A 20,088-nucleotide genomic window follows, 5' to 3' on the forward strand; every position below is an offset into this window, starting at 1 on the left:
GACTGGGAGTTCACGTTGGGAGCGCGCCTTTTTAAACAACAGATATTGCAGGTACGCGTCGGTGATGGCAATAATAATAATAATAATAATAATAATTATTATTATTATTATTATTATAATTGATAAAGAAGAGCGACGTGCCGGTGCTGCCCTGCACCCCCTCCCCGGCGCCCCCAGTAAAATAATACCAACCAAGTCTCCTTGTATTTATATCCCTGCGTGTCTGTGTGTGGCCTAGCCCCATTCATCATTTGGCTCCCACTGCAGAACTCGCTCCATTTTTAAAATTATGCATGATACACTGAAGAGACAATTTGGGTTTCCCCCACCTCTCCCTTGCCCTTGAAGAAAGCAAGCCCTTGTCTCATTTGCATTTGCATTAAAACCCTGCTCTCTATAAGCTAAGCAAAGGGGAAGGACTTGAAGCCTATGGGATGGCTTTAGGGCTCTGCCCCTTGCTTTTGGCTCTCTCTCTCTCTCTTTCTCATTCTCTCTCGTGCTTTGATCTCTGCTTAACAACAGTAACGTCACAGGGACTATACAGGAGAGTTTTGTTGGAAGTTAGAAAGTTTTGCAGCCTCCAGAGGGCTGTAGCGGCAGTAGCAGAAGCAGCATCCAAGGGACTCCTGGAAGGGGAAGAGAGAGCGAGCGAGCGACTGACTCAGTCCCGCTGCAGAAAACTGACTCGAGACGACGGAGGCAGACATGGAACATCAGCTGCTGTGCTGCGAGGTGGAGACCATCCGACGAGCCTACCTAGATGCCAACCTCCTCAATGACAGGGTGCTGCAGACAATGCTGAAGGCGGAGGAGACCTGCTCGCCCTCCGTCTCCTACTTCAAGTGCGTGCAGAAAGAAATCTTGCCATATATGAGGAAAATAGTTGCCACTTGGATGTTAGAGGTTTGTATCTTGTCGGGGATTTTTTCTTTGCAAGCTTCGGCACCGAAATGAATTGAGCCGGAGAGCAGCTCCCGGCCCCCCCCCCCCCCCCACCCCCGAAATAAGCTCCCCGGCGCGGCACACGTTGCTCTGGCTTCGGAGACGCCCGCGTGTAACGACGGGACGCGGCCCGGGGTTGCGATCGCCGCCGCCGTTATTGCCGCTTCTTTATCCCCGCTGCAGCAGCACTCAGCTCCCGCCGCCGAGGGGCGGCGGGCGACCCCCGCACCCCCCCCCCCCACCCCCCCCAATTCCGCCACCCCTTCCCCTCCCTCCCCGCCCCGGCACACCGCGGCGGGGGTCGGGGGGTGCCCCGGCACCTTTTCCGGCCGTCGGGGCGAGGCGGTAGCGGCGGAGGGGAGCGCGGAGAGCGGCCCCGCACAGCCGTACCCCCCGTCCGGGGAGCGGCCGCCGAGCCCCCGGCCGCCCGGTGCGGGGCCGCCGGGAAACCCTGCCAGTTAATTTTTCCTGAGGATTTTATTTTAAATTAATATCCTTGTACACGTATGCAAGTGGCTGCCCGTGCCAGTATTATGCGCCATCTTTGTTCTTTTATTTGCAAAGCAAAAGTGTTTATTAATCGGGAGAAAAAATTAAGAAAGTCCCGGGGAGCAAGCCAAGGGTGTGTGTTGCGGGGGGGAGCGGGGGAAGGGGGCCGGGGGAAGAAGGTCGGGGGCCGGGGGACCCCGCTGGGGCTGCGGGCAGGGGGACCGGCCGGAGGGGCTCCGGCGTTTCTTGGGGGAGTTGCAGGGTGAAAGTTTCTTTGTTCAGCGCGAAGAGAGGCTCGAGCTGTGGTCACCCCTCAAAGGCATGCTTGTGCTGCGGCGGCGATCTGCAAGGTCGCCTGGGAAAAGCGAGTTGGAAAGGGCCTCGTCCCCTGGCGGGACACGTCTGGGGGGGCTCCCAGCGGGAGCCCCAGGAGCTGGGCTACATTTTCATGCCTTTTCGGAAGCCCTGGGCGTCCGCGATCTATTTTTAATTAATTTTTGAAAGCGCAGCGCCCTGCCTTGCTCTGGGAAATGTCGCGCCCGGCTGTGCTGCAGGGCGAGAGAGGGAGGCGGTGAATTTCACTTCGGGGGGCCTCCCCGGAGCCCCCCAGCAGGACCATCGGCACAGGGCTCGGTAAAGGACCCCCGCCGCTTCATTTTCAACCTTTTTTGAAAGCTGGAAGAAATTTTTAAATATTTTTAAATATTTTTTGAAAAGATGACGTCTGGGGAAATGAGGCTGGACGCCACCTTTGTGTCTCGACCAGAGAGGGGAATCGGCAGCACAACGGCAAATTAGATGAAAAAAATAAAAGCGAAATAAATAAAGCCGGGGGCAAGGCCGGCTCTGCACCCCATTCCCAGGCACGGGGGCTCGCTTTTTCCTCCGCTTTCCTTTTTCTTTCCTTTTCTAAAATTTGTTGTAGAGGCTATAAAGATGGGGACAGACCTCCTCTTCGTTTCTCCCCCCCCCTTCTTTTTTTTTTACCATGAATCGCCTGCGGATTTCTAACGCCACATTTCTCCCCACTTTGTCACTCGTGACTTTCATTTTCTTTGATGCCTCTGTTTTTTCCCATATTTATCCGTTTTCCCCAACTGCATTTTCCTTCTCGTCTCCTTCAACCTTGCCCTGCAAAGCCTGGGGGGGCCGGGGGGAGGGAAGGCGAGGGCAGCGGGACAAGCCTAGCTTGCGCCTATATTAAATTATTCTTCAACGATCTCTCTCCTTCTTGCAGGTTTGCGAGGAGCAGAAGTGCGAAGAGGAGGTTTTCCCCTTGGCTATGAATTATTTGGACAGATTTTTGTCGTTTGAACCCCTCAAGAAAAGCCGATTGCAACTGCTCGGAGCTACCTGCATGTTTGTGGCTTCAAAAATGAAGGAAACTATTCCTCTGACCGCAGAAAAACTGTGTATTTATACAGATAACTCCATTAGACCCGACGAATTACTGGTAATTTCACGTTTAATCACCTGGGGGGGGTGGGGGGAGAAAAGAAAAGCAAAACCAAACGTACAACCGAGAGCAGAAACGCCGATTAGCGAGCGCCCCCCCCGCCGACCGCCGGCCAGGCGGGGAGGGGGCTGCCTCCCGCTCGCGGGGGTGCCGGCGGCGGGTGGGGGCCCCCCCCGCGGCCGCGGGAGCCTCAGCCTCGGGAGGGGAGGGGAGGGGAGGGGAGCGGGGCCGTGTCGGGGTCCCCGTCGCCGGTGGCCGGCGCCCCCCCTCCCCGGCCCCCGCCCGCGGGGGCTGCCCCGGCCGGAGCCGCCGGCGCTGCTGGGCGCGGCGCGGGCGCCCCCTGGCGGCCCCGCGGGGGCGCTGCGGCGGGCGCTTCCCGGCGGGGGGCGGCCCGGCGCCCTCCGGCCCCCGCCTGGGCCGGGGCTCCGCCGCGGGAGGACCCCCTCCCCCTCCGCCTCCCCGCCACCGCCGGGGGAGCGGGCTGGGCCGAGAGCTGACTCGCCCCAGCTGCGGCTACTGCTCGCCCGACCGTGTGCGAGCGGAGCTAACCACATTTTCCCTCTTCCCCTTCCTCTTCTCTTCTTCCCCCTTCCCTCCCTCTTGTCTTTGCAGCAAATGGAGCTGCTTCTGGTGAATAAGCTGAAATGGAATCTGGCTGCAATGACCCCCCACGATTTCATTGAACATTTCCTTACTAAAATGCCTCTGGCAGAGGACACCAAGCAGATCATCCGTAAACATGCTCAGACTTTTGTGGCTCTGTGCGCTACAGGTATGAGCCCTGCACGTTAAGCAAAGTGTGTTGCTCCCCTACACGCACCTACCCCCTGGCTTGTAAAGCTTCCCGTAGCCGTGGTCTAAAGCGAGCTCACAGAGCTGCGGGGAGGTAGTTTAAGGCCCGATTATTGCCTCTTGTTGTTTGCAGAAGGTGGATTACTTTGCAGAGGTAAGTGTGTTTTCAGAAGATATTTTGCTTCTGAGGCGAGTGTGTGGTGGTGGCAGGGACGGAGAAATACACCCCCCTCTCTTTGTAGCTTAGCTGTGGAGTCGCAGCACAGCGCGGCACTGTTTCTTCACCTCGGTACACTGCTTTTTGTGCGGGGGCTGCAAAAGGCTTGCTGCCCGTACGGGGAATCCCTCCCCGTGTGGATTCATTCTTAAAGACAGTTTTTTAAAGGCGGAGGGAGATTTTGCTTGTGAATAGCTCTGCGTGGGGGTTTTAAAACTTCCCTCTTCAAGTTGCCTCTTCCCCCCTCCTTGGTGGCTGGTGGATTGGAGGAGGGCCACGCGGCACAGAGGCTTTCCTGGCACAGGACCGAGCCGCTGCCATCTGCCCTCTTCTACCACGTGCTGTGCTGAAGCCATGTGCAGGGCCGGCCTCCAAAGACACCGACTGCTTGCTAGGCTGGGTTTGCAGAGGCCTGATCTTTGGTTTCAAGGGCACCGTGCGTGCGCGCGCTGGTTCTTTGAAGTTCCATGTTTGCGTGTGGACTGCGTGTGTATGCATTTGTCCGTGTACCGGCTTTACCCACTGAACCCTAGCAAGTGGGGAGGAAAGAAAGTTTTAGAAGAGCCTTTCTGTTCGCCAGATCTCGCTGTTCCCGCAGGACAGCGTGGAGGAGCAGGGACAAAAGAAGTTCTAGAGGGAAGATACTCCTTTTAAACAAAATGTGTTCGGCGCGTTTGCTGTTAGTATGGCGAGACCGATCCAGGAATGGCAAAAGGAAGAAAAAGCAGCTAAAGCAAATGTTCTTTCGCAGTAGCACGTAAAGAGGAATGCCAGACACTCTGTTGACACTGATAAAAACTTAAGTGTAAAGGAGATACAGTGCTTTAGTAAATGTTAATATTCAGTAGCGGTTGTGCTAAAAAAAGAGATCAAGCCTGCATTTGACTTGAGAAGAGGTATCCAACGCTTGAAATCTTTGGTGGGATGCGTGCGGTCAATGGCACAAATTAATATTGTGTAGTTTATTTTCCAGAGATGGATTTGGTATAAAACGATTGAAGAAAGATTGCAGGCACTCAGAAGAAAAAATTTATTTCACAGAACCGGCCCTACTGCAAGGCCTAAAGATAGAACGACCAAGCCGTAAAAGAGAAATTTATAAACACCGGCGTTGCTCTTCATCTTGGGCCTAACATCAGCATAACGGGCAGCTCGTAAGTTAGATTGCCTGGAGTAATGCCCGGTGTTGGGAGCGCTACAACCTTCAGACAGCCTTCAGACTACCTGCAGCAGCATTTTGGGAAAATCAGACGTAACTCTCCATGCCCGATTCTACCAGATAAGGCTGCTGCGACTCCGAAAGTGTGATTTGCTAAGTGTGAAGCTTCCTCGGCTGTTAGCTAAAAAGAACAGCTACTCGGCCTCCCCTTTGGATATGGGGATGTTTAACCTAGGTTGTTGTGTTGGCAATGACAGGGATGAAAACAAGAGTAGTTCAAAGGTTGGAGACTTGCTAAGAGTCCAGTACTTTGATCTACTGTCGGTGTTGTTATGTTTCTTTTAGGAAGCACATCCAGAGCCTTTATTTAACACTACTACACACCACAGCTGGAGAATGGATCAGTAAATGAGAACCATGTTCTGGGAGTTCTACTTAGCTTTCTAAAAGAACAGTGCTGAGCTCACCAGAATTGGGGCCCTCTTCAGCTCCCTACTGAAGTTGGGAATATTGCCTGGGGAAAGAGTGCTCAGGAAGGCTGCCACTAAGGCTCTCTTATTTTTATTGTTATTTTTGGATGTCAGGATTTTCTCTACCTCTTGCTTTCCTCACGACTTTTGTTGGCTAGTGAAGATCACATGTGGCTTAAGTAGCATCTGGACTTTGCTTTGCTGTTGCTGGGTTGTGTTGTATTTCCCGTTGCCAAAACGAACCTAGATGGACTGCAAATGCGTTGTGCTGCCTGGATGCTGTGGGGCCCAATCCAAAGTCCACTGGAAACACTGACACTCGCTTAAGTGGCCTCAGGGGCAAGTGCAGTATATCCCTTGCTTGAAGTACAGCCTGTGTCCTCTACTGTAAAGAAGGGTCTTCTAAGAAGAGGCAGCAAAATAATGCTTCATTAGAAAATAAAATCTCCGCCAGTTGGCTGAACAAGGTGAAGGCTGTGGAAGCGCGTGTAGATGAGTGTGTATGTGCTTGCTCCAGAAAGAGGTTACGCTGCAAGGTGAAGTTGAGGGGAATTCCTTCAAACCTCCCTCTTCAGTTGTCTGGCTAGTAGAAGTAGATTTGTTTGATTTGGTTTAGTTTTGAAAAATCCATTTTCACCAAAGGATGTCTTTGTGCTGTGGTAGGTTCGGGAGAAAAAGAAAAAAAAAAAATTACCAGGGGTTGTTTGAAGTTAACACATAATTGAGCTTAATGAATGGGGCTTTGGCATGGCCGAGCAAGGCAGGGAGAGCTCAAAAGGAAGCAGGCCTCTTTTGGCCCAAGTTAAGACCAGTGTTGAGGGAGAACTGCAGCTCTATACAAGCATAACAATGAATAGCAACAAATATTGGAGCTTCAGCATTTCATTATGTTCCTCTGGTTATCAAAACATACCAGGCTCCTTTTATATTATTATTATTGCTATTATTGTTGTTGCTTTCCTCCTCTCGGATGGAGAAAGAAAGATCCCCCTTTGAAAGAAGCGTGTTACAATTCTCCTATTCTCTGGCCTTTATAAAATTGGGAGTCTCAAGGTATGTGACCAGTTGGAACCTGTTGCATCTTGCAGCAAGTGATTTATGTTCGCAGTTTTGATTTGCCTCAATGAAAAGATTTTCATTCATAGCCCCCAGCTCTCCAGACGGATGGAATTGCTGCTCCATTTAAAAAGGAAAAGGGGTGACTCGCCTTGTTAGGAATTTTTTTTAAAGCGCTGCAGCGCCTATATGCCTGCTTTGTCCTCCCTTCAGGGTGGCTGGCATTCTTCTCTCTCCTCCCCCTCCTCTCTCTCTCTCTCTCCCCCTCTCCCTCTCTCTCTCTTTTTAACAACGCTGAAGTTGTTTATTCTTTTTGGATGAAGTCTCAGATAGGCTACTGGGGATGTGTGCTTCAATTGATGGGGCCCCCTACCCCATTGTGGCTGTGTCAGGTCTAATTCATCTCACCGAAGCCCCCTTGTTCCTGAGCGCTCAATAGCGCAAGATGAGGCGATGGAGGCTGACAATGATGCCACACTCTTCACTTGGGGGCATCCAATTACAGGCGAGAGGGGCCCCCTGATTAATATGCTGAAATTAGTGGCCTCTGCCACAAATAATTCCTTGTTGAGTTGCAACAAAAAGGCAGTCCATGCTGCTTGTCTGGAGTGGTTATAGGGACAGACACAAACTGGTCATTTAAACTTCATTATCACTTTTCCACCTTGGAAAGAATGAGGGTGTGACGATGAATTCATGTTCTTGTTTACTGCTCCATTTAAAAGAAGAACGCAAATATTAATCCCAAACGTGGTCCTGTCAGGACAGACTCATTAAACAGACACATTTTGGTCATGTTCTGGTTGGGGAACTCAGTAAGTAGTGTTGCGAACGCACTGCCACCATACCCCTCTGAGCAACCCGGTCTTGGTGGAAATCATGCTTGCCTACTGAAATCCCTCATTTCTGAAGCCTACCTGCAACTGCGTATCAGTCTTTTAGTCAGGGGACTGGCTTTGGAATGGGTATGGTGTCAATAAGCAGCCTGGACTACTTTGATTTTTGGGAATGACAGAAGCTTCCTAGAAGGTGGGTGTTTTTATATCGCCCGGAAATAGGCAGGCTAGGAAAAGGGGATAAACTAACTTTATTTTAAGCACGGTAACATAAATGAGATGACTTTAGATCAAGCTTGCCTTTTCACTGGCAGCACATCACAAAAGTTTGGCTGTAATTCATCGTATCAGTTCAATTTTGAAGGTTCGTAGAACACTGGGTGAAATGCGCCTTTGAAGGTGGGTATTGGTCAGGGCTACAATGGAGCGTCAGAGGTATATGAATAGATTCAGGGTGAGGACTTTCATGGAGTCCCGAAGTCTTTAGTTTCACTGGTAAAACATTTACACAAAAGTTATTTTATCATAATAAAGGAGATGCATGATTTAATACTTAACTGTTCCACTGAGCCCTCTAAGCTGTCCATTCCTTTGATTTCATTCAAGGGTTTGACAGATGGTTTATATTTTTTCAACCCAGAGGAAGTTGTATTCTGATAAAAGCTGAAGGAATGTATCTCAGGTTCTTGTGTATTATGTGGCATTTCCCTTTCTTCCTCACAAAATTAGACGCTTACTTGTGCCATTTCCTTTGTTTCTGATTCTCCTCCAAGGTGTACACTGCCACGGATCAAAAGCATTCCTGTTCAGCAGAAAGAGTCTTAGCATTAAAACGTGGATTATTCCGATTTAAAAAAATAACAAAACACACCAAAAAACAAACCAAAAACATGCGAAATGGCAGAGATAGCCCCTTAAGGAATCATGGGAGTGGCTTTGTGGAGAGACCTACAGCAATGCAGTCTGGAAGGGGGCCCAGCCTCTTGTCAGCATGGTGTCACATCAGAATGTAACTGATTGTCCGCCAATTCTTGGGACCCCCGTCACTTAGTTATGCCACATTTACATTAAATCCCTGTTGCCAGGATGGATGGCAGCCACTGACAAGAGACTAGGTTGAGACAAAGCATTTTTAAGATGAAACCGTAATTTAAATATGGATTATCTGCCTCCTGACAGCGTTAAGCAGTCTGTCTTTTTCTTTCTTTTTGTTGATGTTGTTGTTCATTAAAGCTATATTCCTTTGAATGTCAGTGCAAAGGTTTAAAGGCCCCGAGGACTCCTTGTTAGAGTGCACCTAGGATCTGATCGTGCGAAACACGAACGCGAACAGGTTTTCTCAGATGTATAGTGCCATTGACCCCAGTGGCATTATTCAAGTGCGCAATGTATTTTAACATTTGAAGAATGGGGGGCCCTGCTTACGATAAAAATACCTCGAAGTGATGAACGGCCTCCCAGGCTTAGTGCTAGGAAGGGCAACTCACTGAAGTACAGTTGCTCGTGAGGATAAGTGTTCGCAGGTTTGGACCTGTAACAGTTTAGAGCAGGAGGCACCTTTCTGCTCACAATTTTCCCTACCTTTTTGGATGCAATAGTTGGCAGCTGAAGCCACACTGGTAGAAGAGTGTATGTGTATGGGCAGGCTTCTCCTAAAGCAATCGTTTCAGTCTTTTTTGTTTCTCTCTCTTCTTTCTTCATACAGATATTAAATTTATTTCAAACCCACCTTCCATGATCGCAGCTGGCAGTGTGGTAGCAGCTGTGCAAGGCCTGCATCTGGGGAACACTAACACTTTCCTCTCCTATCAATGCCTCACACATTTCCTATCACAAGTTATCAAATGTGATCCGGTAAGTGACTCTTTCTCTCAGTTGACCTCCTGCCTTAGAGTTTAAGAATGAATGCCTGCTTACTGCATAGTAGCTAATCTGACAGTAAATCTTGATAAAAGTCAAGCCTCAGAGTGGGGTTTTGAACGTGTTCTCTTGTGTCCATCCTTGTTATTTCGCTGTCATTATATCCATCAATCTGTGATTACGCTGCTGCAGTTCGCTGATAGGAATGCCACATCCAGCTCTAATGTTTGTAACAGAGAGGCGTATCTGACAAAGCAAAGGAAACCCTGCATCGATTTAGGATGTTGCAGAGGCTGTGTTTGGTTGTAGGTAATTAAGGCGGGAGTCTATGTAAAACAAAACTTTGAAAATAAGAGGAGGAAATGGTTACTGAGACCCCGTGGTATCTCTGACCTTATCTTTGACCATTCTTGAGGCCTTTTATTGTGCCAAGTGGTGTGAAAAAGCCCTTCTTAAAAGAGTTCTAATGATCTAATTTGGTTTATTACGTGCTAGACCCGCACAGTAGCTGGTATTGAATTCCTTTTCGGAACAAATGCTTGTCCCACGACTTTCTGACAAGGTAGATGGTCCTCACAGGACTCTCATTTTGCCCCGCAGCTTCCAGGAGATGCACATCAGTAACTAGCGAGCAATAAACCTTTCATGAGTGAATGGGCCAGGAAGGGAGCCTACAAGGAAGACCTAAAGTCAATGATCCATGTCATAATGGTGTGTGAAGTTGGGGCAGAGTTGAGCATTGTTTTGTAACAATAAGGAAGACCAATAAATAGATGCTTTAAAAAGGTTCTTGTGAGGTCTCCAAGTGCTGGACAATGAGTCAAATAAAGACAACTCTGTGGTTAGAGGCAGAATCTTTGAGATGCTGTTAGATTATTTTACATGTTAATAATTTAAATATGTAGAGAACTGTACTAGTCCAGACACTGCAAAACTAGGTTTGTATAATTGGACTTTGCTGACAGGATCGAGTCATTTCTGGAAAGCTGAATGCATTATAATTAATTATTCACAAAAGAATATTTTACTTTTGATAGACCATGTGAAACACTTGCTGACAAATACGATATTTCAGGTTATTATTTTGATCACCTTAACAATGCCTCAGTATTCTGCATGTTATTTTTGCCACTTATATTACTGCAGCTAGAGTGATATGGATCCAGCACTGAAATGTTAAATGCTATAAGAACTTCAAATGCTGAAATAAAATGCTGCTCAATTCAGTATGTAGGAGTAATGCTTTTAGTCAGTTTGTGAACAATGTAGATATTTCAGCGTATGGTTGGCCACTATCCAGTGAAATATATTTGAAGCAGGTACTGAGGAAAAATACTAGGCTCGCTATCTGTTCTGACAGTATCTGATTCAAACAATAACATTATTTAATCATTCCTGATACAAAGCATTGAAGTAGATTCTCTCACATCTTGGAGAACAGCGGCATGTCCTTATGTGACTTGACTTAGTTGATGATAGAGCTCTTTTAAAAGAAAAGAAAGTAGTTTTAGCAAGAAGGAGAATCTATGCTTATTTCTTCTTTTATTGTCAAGAGTCATTGCAAGGCTACAAACTGTATGACTCAAAAGTTAAGAGCTTTAAAAGGAAGTAACTCTCCTCCAGCTTTCATTGCTAAATATATTCATGTGTTAGAGCAGCTAAAGTTAAAAGAAAGGGGTTTGTATAGATTGCTACAGGAAATAAGCATCATAAAATTGTACCTGTGTATACGTTTGTGTTTGTAATGGAATAAGGGAACAGCGTTTTTCACTACTATTGCTTTGAGTAGAGAAAACTGCTTGGTTTCATACCATGATCCCCCTGCACAGAGAATTTCCTGTAAGAAATGCCTATGTAATCCATGGTATCAAATGCTATTCCTATTATCTTATTTCACTAGCATGTATACGAAGTTTGTTACTCCACAGCGACCGTTCCCCTTGTCAGACTGCACAAATGAATACGCTTTGTAATGGATTGTCTTGAAATCTATTAAGAGCATGCATTATAACATGGCTAACGCTCTCCCCGATTATCTATTAGCTAGAGCAGCCGGTCTGTTGGATTTCAGGTTATATAATTACACTTTTTTACCTTTAGTCTCAAAGAAAGCTGAATCTAAAGTAAAATGAATATCACCTGATTGGAATTCCTTTATGGTTCATGTTTACGTTGGTAGGAGTCCAATTTCCCATTTTGCCTTTGATCGGGGGTAATTAGAAGTCAGATAATCACAATTAGAAGTCTTGGGCTGTCTTCCATCATTCTATTCTTGACCCCATCATCCAAACAGATTGAATTTTACCTGACATTCATTTCCAGGCCAGAAATTTGCTAAACTAGATTAGATTGGGTTTCCGTGCTGTCTGTTAGTACATTGGAATTCGTCTCCTGCCTGCCTCTACTCAGAGGCACCTTCAGACATGTGCTTGTTATCCAGAACGGGTCAGGCAGTAACAAAGGATTTCCAAGCAGCTTCTTCTTTGTTGTTGTTTGTTTCCTTTAGTATCTGACCCTGGAGTCTGATCATGTCTACTGTGTCTGTTTGTGTGTGTGTGTGTGTGTGTGTGTTAAAGGTATTTGACCACATCAGTTAAGCTAGCAAGTCTTCCCCCCCCCCCCCTTTTTTTTTTCACTGAGGAGCTTAATTAATCCAGGAAGGGTTTATGACCTTGAACAAACTATGGGCATTGAAAATTTGGGTAGTGAAGCAGAAAAGTTGTTGGGAGAACTTATCAGAGTAATGCATAAGTTTTGTATTTGTTGTTCAGTGTTGAGAAGTACAGAGAACGAAAAAAGCTTTGGTGAGGTTGTTCACAGTGAATGTTATATTTTGCAGTTATTTTTGCTAGCTCTAATACATTCCTGCAGACAAACTATTCATGTAATAGTTGTCTGGATAAGAAATGATTTGAACAAAAATGCCTAAAACATGAAAAAATATTGTTCATTCAACTGTAGCTTAAGACACAGTCTGTTCATAATAAATTTTAAAGATTATGTTTTAAAAGAATACAGTTCCAAGCTGTACTCTGAGAATCTGAGAGGAAAAAATTATGTGGTCAAAAATGACCTTTAAATTACATAGTCCTATGTAATTATTCATGACTAGACACCAGAGGGAGAAGAATAGGTATTTATAGAAATTCTTTTGAATGGTCTTAGTTTTCGGAGCTGAAACATGCTATATGCAAATGGTAGAACTAAAAAAAAAACCCAACAAAACCAAAAAACCACCAAACAATCCCCTCCCACCCCCTCAAAAAAAAAAAAAAAGGTAAGCAGGGTTTGTTTTGCTCTGAAAATAAACTGGCTTTCAGTTTGGAACACTGAACGTGCTACCTTATTAAAACCAAGTCAACCTCAAAAGTGCCTGGATTTGTAAAACTGAAAATACCTGAACATCTAACTTCAAGTGTGACTGAGGTACACGGTACAGGACACGCAAGTAGAAGCCTTACAGTCAGGATTGATCCGTCATATCTTGGGAAGGGGTGAAAGGACTTCATAGAGATCTTATTGTGAAGGCCAGAGGTATGTAGGAGCCAAAGGCGTGATGACTTCAGGATATGAGGCGTTTCTTTTTGTCATTTAAAACGCTGTGTGTCTCTGTCAAGAGGAAATATTACACTAGGGTTTAAACCAGAAAAGGTCATAGGTTATGTGTTTTCAGTGAGCTGTAACTGATGGTCTGATCTGCTTAGAGGTAGGATTAACCTCCCTCTCTCTCAGAAAGGACTTGCAGAGAATTGTTTGCTTGGGTTTCTAATCTTATTTTACCCCAAATGCCATGTGCCCTTATTGGTGGCAGAGGAGATTCTTGTGGTAGTGGAATCAGTGAAAAGCTGGTAGATCACACAAGAAGCCTCTGAATGAAGGCAGAATTGAAACTGGGAAATAAAGAAAACAGCAGGCAGGTCACCCTCTCAGGAAAACAACATTCATTCTCAGTCATGCACATCCTAACACTTTTGACGGCAATTTATCATGGAAGACTGGGTTCACTGCAAGGGCTAACACATGTCATAGGTTAAATCAGAAAAGGCAATACTGAAAGGAAACTTCAAAGTCCTTAATACACAGAGTTAAATATGTTGGGAAAAAGCTTACGGTGTTTGTTATAAAGATGAGAGTAAACAGCACGCTGGAGGAATTTTGGCAAAATGTAGTGTGATTGATTTGTTTTGCCTATTTATGGCACCATTTCTGTGTCCTTGCAATGGATGTACGTGGCTCTGAAGAACACAACTTGCAGAAAGTTGGACAGGTTGAGCTAACGGGCCTTCCCCAATTCTAATTGCTGTGGATCAATAAATAGAATTGGATAGATCTACTTGTGGTATGGTTAATGCCTGGGGGAAGTTACCTCTTCCCACCATAGACGTGATCCTGCTTGGTGCTTTGTGCTTTTAATTCACACCCAAGTCTGTGTGAGCGGTGAGGCCCTTGCACCCTCCTGAACACTCAGCAGGACTGTGTACGCATTCAGCTCTTGAGAAAATGCTTTTGAAGCAAGGGAAAGAGATCTCACCCTGACTGAGATTTTAAGGTGAATGTGGTAGCAAACTGAAAGCTTGGCAGCACTTGGTGATGCATGGTTACAAAGGTGTTTAGCAGTCCTCCTGAAAGATCTCTCCATTTTGGGGTCATACAGTCTGGTCCATTTTTCTGTTGAGATGCTTTCTGAGTTAGAAATCAGTTAGCTGACTTGAGCTGCCCACTGCTGGATGTAGCAGCAGTTGGCAGGCAACTTTGGGCATGAATATCTAAAGATATATGTGGCACTTCTATCTAAGAACTGTATATTATTGTAACTCAGCCTGGGAAAATAATTCTTCATGACCATCACTTCTAGCAGACTGTACTGCTGACGTGTTTCTATGGTAAAAGTAGAAGTCATTACAGCATCAGCAATACTTGGACCAGCTCTGACTCCAGCCCAGTTTCATGTCTTTGCAGCTCCACTCATTTAATTTTGATTGATTCATGCTGCTGTCCAGTCAGACTGTTCCTATTTTTCAAAGGGCATAAAGGACAGTGAGGTAAAAGATATGATGAGCGGATTTTTACAGAACTGCTGAAGCGTTAACAGCGCAGGCGGAAAAGTAGCAGTGTGAGCTACAACATCTTAACTGTGCAACGGTGCTGCCCGGGTTAATTACTGCCTGTGTCATTGCAGCGGAGTGTTCATCATATTCAGTCGTAGACCTGTGGGCCAGACTAACAACAAAACGGCAGTCATGGTTTGTCCAGAGGACTGTGTATGGAGATACTCACCTAGGCCGTTAAGTAGAAGTTGCCGAAGTCTGGATCCAGGCAGGCTAGCATCCTGCAGAAAACGGGGCGGCTCGTCCAATCCATTCATAGTTCAGGGTTTCTTGTGCTCTTCCCACACTCCTTTCATGCTGCTGCCCTCCCAAGTAACTTGATTATATTTCTCTTGCTTTTTCAAGCAATGGTATTTGGTCTCTGATCTTGCTGTTTTTCTAAAGAACCCTGGGTCTTTTTCTCCTTCCATTTAATCTTCTCTAGGATTGTTTACGAGCCTGCCAAGAACAGATTGAATCCCTCCTTGAATCCAGTCTACGTCAGGCACAGCAGCACAACGTATCTTCAGAAACAAAGACTGTAGAGGATGAAGCAGACCTTTCCTGCACACCTACTGATGTGCGAGATGTGAACATTTAAGAGGACTTCTTCTAATGGGTTTGCTTGGCGAGAAAAGCAGACAAAGAAAGGGCATCTGAGAAGGAATCAGCATCAGGATCTCCCCCCCAGAAACCCTTTTCTCCAGGACATTTTTATACCAGAAGGGAAAACCAGTCTTGTTATATTTTTTTCTTGCTCTGTCTCCCTTCCATCTGTGACTTCAAACAAACAAATAAACAAAAAATACCCCAAAAACTGTCTTAAAAAAAGAAAAAAATAGTATTTGCATTACCCCCAGGGGTTTGTGCTACAAAAATAGAGGATTTTATACAATAATAATCAACTAGTTTTTATATTAAAGTGTTCTTGTCTGTATGTTGTAAAAATAGGCATTAACACACAAAATGTCTCCAGGGGAGGTATTAGATTTGATTTCTTACATATAAAACCAACCACCCAACCATTTTTAAAGTAGAAGAGGTTTTTTTTTTAGATAGTAAATGAAATATTCTTTTTTTTCTTTAAAAAGCATAGCTTTAACGCAGTTCTAGGCTTTTCTGTATCTTGCTTGCTTATGCATTTAGTCACTTTATAATTCATCTGTAAATGTTTATTTTATTTCCTTAGGTTTTTTTTTATCCTCTTCACCTTATAAATGGTTAACGTAACCCATAAGTTAGTGTATGTTAGTATGCAGCATTATTATATGTTAATCTTTTTTTTGTGCCTGTGGATTGCCTGTGCATAAGGCATTTGTAGGGTTCCAGCTTAGCATTGTTGGGAAAGGCCAATGTACTACTCGTACGATACTCTATTATAAAGAGAAACCGAAATAGTGACATAATATATTATATTTTTGTAATCTTCATATTTTTGTAGTTACCTGTGTAAAATGCTGGTCTGACCCCACAGATATTCAGCCTAATTATGGTCAGGTTCAATCCACAGTTTAGTCTTTTTTTTTTTTGTTTGTTTGTAATATTCTAAAACCATTCCATTCAAAGCACTTTCAGTCCATTAGATATAGGAAATACATTCTTTATTGTGTGGGAATTTTTTTTTAATGGAATGGTTTGGAAATATATACGTGCTTGTTCGCAAACTTGGAATTGCAAAGCAAGTGCATTTAACTATGGTGTTAGAGGAGAGGTGATTTTTTTTTTTTCCGAAGGTTGTGTTCCAGTGAGAGAAATTGCATTCACAAATTGCCAGGCTATCTTCCTATCCTTTTCTATAGAAAAGTTGAAGTTTAGAAATCCTTTGGTGCCAACTCATCTTTATAAATTAGGGGCCTTAAAGGTTCACATATAGGACACATAGTTTAAGGATTGTCGCTAGATGTTTTACAACTGAAGGTTTTTAAACACTAAAATATATAATTTATAGTTAAGGCTAAAAAGAATATTTATTGCAGAGGATGTTCGTGAGGCCAGTATGATTTGTAAAATAATGCAATCGCCCCCCTTTTTTTTAAAGAAAAATCTTTCTACCCTTGATGTTGCAGTTTTAAACCAGCTTATTAAAGAAAAGAGGACACGCTTCAAAGAACAAACCCCAAACAAAGCAGTCTATTTGGCCCCTTCCTATACATTTTTCAAAAGCAGTCTAACCATGAAAACGCCATAGTTAATAGATATGAAAATTGGAGTACTTGAAAGAAGTTCTTATTCCAGTATATGGCCCTTTTTTTTTTTTTAATTTAGCTACAAATAGAAAATTTGCACATCTTGGCTATGTATCTTTTTATTATTATTTTAGAAAGTAGCTGAAGGGACGTGGACATAGCTGTTGAAGTTGATGCTCGAGGAGAATGTGATGGTGAAATGTATGTGAGAAAACTGCCGCTAAGGTGTTGATTGTAAAAACACAAAACAACAACAACAACAAAAAAAAAAAAGGAAAAAAAGAAAAAGTTTTAAAATTAAAAAAAAAAAAAAGAAAAAGAGAAAAGAAAAGGAGCGGATGCTCCATCTTTATTGAGCTGCTATGGATAAATTCCCAGCATGGTTTGAAAAAAAAAATTAACATTGCTTTTCTGTATCTTTGTCATTGTGTTTTGCTGCTATTTTGTGGATCAGTTTTTTTTTTGTTATACAATGTCATATACTGCCATGTTATAGGTTTTAATTTTCTCATAGAAAATTATATTATTGACATCATTTTTTTTTGTAGATTTTTTATGTGATCAATTTTTACTTAATGTGATTACTGCTCTATTCCAAAAAGGTTCCTGTTTCACAATACCTCATACTTCAGTTAACCGTGTCTAGACCAGGTTTTAATGTTCGTACACAGTGCCTCATAGTTCTACTGCAAACTGAAATGCATCGAACGTTTATTCTGAATGGGTCTCGCGATTTGCAACTAGGTTGCGTTAATTTAAAAACAGCAGACATTTCAGAAGATCAAGTAATGTCAGTTTTTTTGTTATGCATTTTATAAAGCTGGATTCTTTGTCTGATCTGGGGTTTATTATCATAGTAGTTTAAGCTGTGTTATTAGCCACATTGATATATGAAAGGTGCATTATAATATAACTCTTGTATGCCACCTGATGTGGTTTTCCACCAGCTGGGACACATCATTTGGTATGATAGGTTATCTTCTGGAACTCTAAGTATTTTGTGTGTTTAATCTGTTATGATATACTAGTTTTTTTGTTTTTTTTTTTTTTTTTAATTATAGCATAATGCTAATTTAAAAAGCCTGTAAATCTCATAAATAAGCCAGCTAACAGAGTTGTATGCTGAAGAATAATCTAGCTGTTGCCTGTATGCTGCTAAACCAAAACAGAATTAGAACTCATTTTGAGGCAAATGCAGTTAAGATCCTACATAGTGCATAAATAAAGCATTGCAATGCTACTAGCAGTCGCAGGACCCAGGAGGACTGGATACATTCTGTCCAAATTTCAGGAACATTTCTTACTGCTTACCTCATAAAACACTTCTGTTTGTGGCATCTCTGTGTCTCTGAACCAAACATGATTATTGAGTTAGTGCTTGTTGGTTATATTATGTGTTACACTGAGTGGCAGTGTGTACTGCAAATTTCTTTAAAATATTGTATGTACTAAAAGGCCAAATCCAGATTAAGTGGGTTCATGTGCCAACAGAGATGCTTTATTTGTCACATTATTATAACAATCTGTAGTAAGCAAGCAATTCAGATTTGTACATTTTTATATTGTACTTATTGGCATCACTGGTCTGAAATGCACATTTTCACCAACAGACCTGTAACAGACAAGTTTCCAGCAAAAAAAACTAAAGTCTAGAAATAAAATTGGTAAAACCCAATGTCTGCTTGTCGTCGTCGTCTTATTTTTTTTATTGCCTTCATGAATGCTGAATGGTATTAACTACCTGATGCAATGAGTAAAACCGCATGACATTTTCTGGTTTTGACTCTCTGCCTTAATAGTTGCAATGCTAAAAACCTTTTGTCGTTATCTTGGGAAACCGTAGGCGGTTTTTAGCAATGGGTAGGTGACTGCCTGTCACAGTAATGTGTATTTTTAAAAAAGCAAAATTTTTTTTTTTGCTGAAGACTTTCTTTTAAACATCTAAGCTAATTTCTCAGAGTAAACCACCATTTGGTGGTTCTTTTCAATAAAAGGTAAAATAAAGTAGGTGTTCGATGGTACAGAATGCTTGTTTGTATTTATTTATCAGGGTAAGATTTTGTGTCCTAGAATACCTTTACAGAAGATGGTTTGTTTTGAAAGCAGTAAGATTAACCTGCCTTCTTTCCCTTCCCTTCCCCTTGTACATTACTATTGTATCACTAAGATAATAAGGAATAAACCAGAAAAATGTAAAAGCCTACTAACAATACATAAAAGAGAACCAGACCTAGAAGGACAGAAATGATATATGACTATAAAGTAAAATGAGAAAAAGTTATAACCGATTCACATTCCAAAGTACCTCTGAAAACTGAGGATGCATATTCATTACTATCAGGGCTGAACACAGCAGTAGCCTACTCTTAGTGGAGGTGGTAAGGCTTCTAACCTCTGTATTTGACTATTTACCCTATGAAAATATTTCTGCCGTAAAAAAAATCTACATAAAAAGTCAAGTGCTTGTCTCTCCTGTCGCAAATTAGAAATCTAGTATCTGCCTCCTGAGTTTCTCATTGACTAAACTTCACGTTACAACTGATTCTATGCAGTAAGTACAGCAAAGGAAATGAAAAATGAAACTCCCAAGTTAACACCTAACACGTTAATTATAGTCTAGTGCAAAAAAAGTTTTCTTAGTGCAGTTACCAATAGATGGGAAACCATCTGCATCAGAAGAATCCCCGCTGAGCCTTTATTAACTTGTCAGTTTCCCAGTCATTTCAGACAGAAACCTGACTTACGTGGCCTACCCTAAAATCATAGATCAGGTAGGTGAAGTAAGATCAGTACATAGCGTGATATGTAATATTTCCATTCAAAATGGGGAGCTCCTCAATATGGTCAAGTTACACTGGTAAGCCACTGAGGAAGATTCATATAGCAGTGAAAGAAGATCTAAACTACCTTAACAGCAACTTTAAATTCAGATTAAGCCTTAAACTGGACTCAGTCAAAGAGAGTCTGATTTTTTTCTACACAGATCTTTTACCAGTTTTCTGCAAAGTTTCAGCATGTTTTAAAGAAAAAACAGGAAAAAAGACGACTCACTTCTGTGTCACTGATGGCTAAGTCCTCTGATTTTAAATGTTTGAAAGTTGAGTAAAGATTTACTTGTGAAATCTTGATTTGGGACGAAAACCTTTTTGCTGATAAAAGTCAAAATGATTCAGTGAGACATTCTGCATTTTGTTGAGCATGTTAAGTGGGTTTTGCCTTTCCTATCTGTTTTATAAACTCTATTAAACTTACTGAAGTGTTCTGTGACTTAAGTAGGTTTAAGCCCACATAGTCAGCTCTGTTATTTACATTTTCCTTCTCTAAATGCAGACTACTAAATTCGAACGTTGGGTGAACTATGCCAGTATTACTCACATTGCGAAGGGCAGAAAGACAAGAATGTAGCAAGAAAAACAACTTACTATAGGCTGTAAAAAATATGCATGTTCAGCTAGGCTATGCTGTAGCTTATTAAAGGGAAAAATACTGTATTTTCTTACATCAGATTGGGACGCATAAACAGAAAAACCTCCAAGAG

The 20,088-nt window shown here is 43.2% G+C and overlaps 1 protein-coding gene across 4 annotated transcripts; it reads left to right on the forward strand.

The window, feature by feature from the left end:
• Window positions 1-289: 289 nt before the first annotated feature.
• CCND1 (cyclin D1) lies at window positions 290-16,869 on the forward strand. 4 transcript variants are annotated; one of them, XM_075094986.1, is made up of 5 exons: window positions 290-903; window positions 2,669-2,884; window positions 3,500-3,659; window positions 9,123-9,271; window positions 14,810-16,869. In XM_075094986.1, exons 1-5 carry the CDS (start codon window positions 706-708, stop codon window positions 14,963-14,965), a joined length of 879 nt encoding a protein of 292 aa, XP_074951087.1. In that variant the 5' UTR covers window positions 290-705; the 3' UTR covers window positions 14,966-16,869. The 4 variants fall into 4 exon arrangements, with proteins under 4 accessions (XP_074951087.1, XP_074951088.1, XP_074951090.1 ...); XM_075094987.1 differs by lacking the exon at window positions 14,810-16,869 and adding an exon at window positions 9,878-10,505 and having other exon boundaries at window positions 583-903; XM_075094989.1 differs by lacking the exon at window positions 290-903 and adding an exon at window positions 1,542-1,564.
• Window positions 16,870-20,088: the final 3,219 nt, after the last annotated feature.

Source organism: Phalacrocorax aristotelis, chromosome 5 (assembly GCF_949628215.1).
Source record: "Phalacrocorax aristotelis chromosome 5, bGulAri2.1, whole genome shotgun sequence".
In the NCBI taxonomy this organism is placed as follows: domain Eukaryota; kingdom Metazoa; phylum Chordata; class Aves; order Suliformes; family Phalacrocoracidae; genus Phalacrocorax; species Phalacrocorax aristotelis.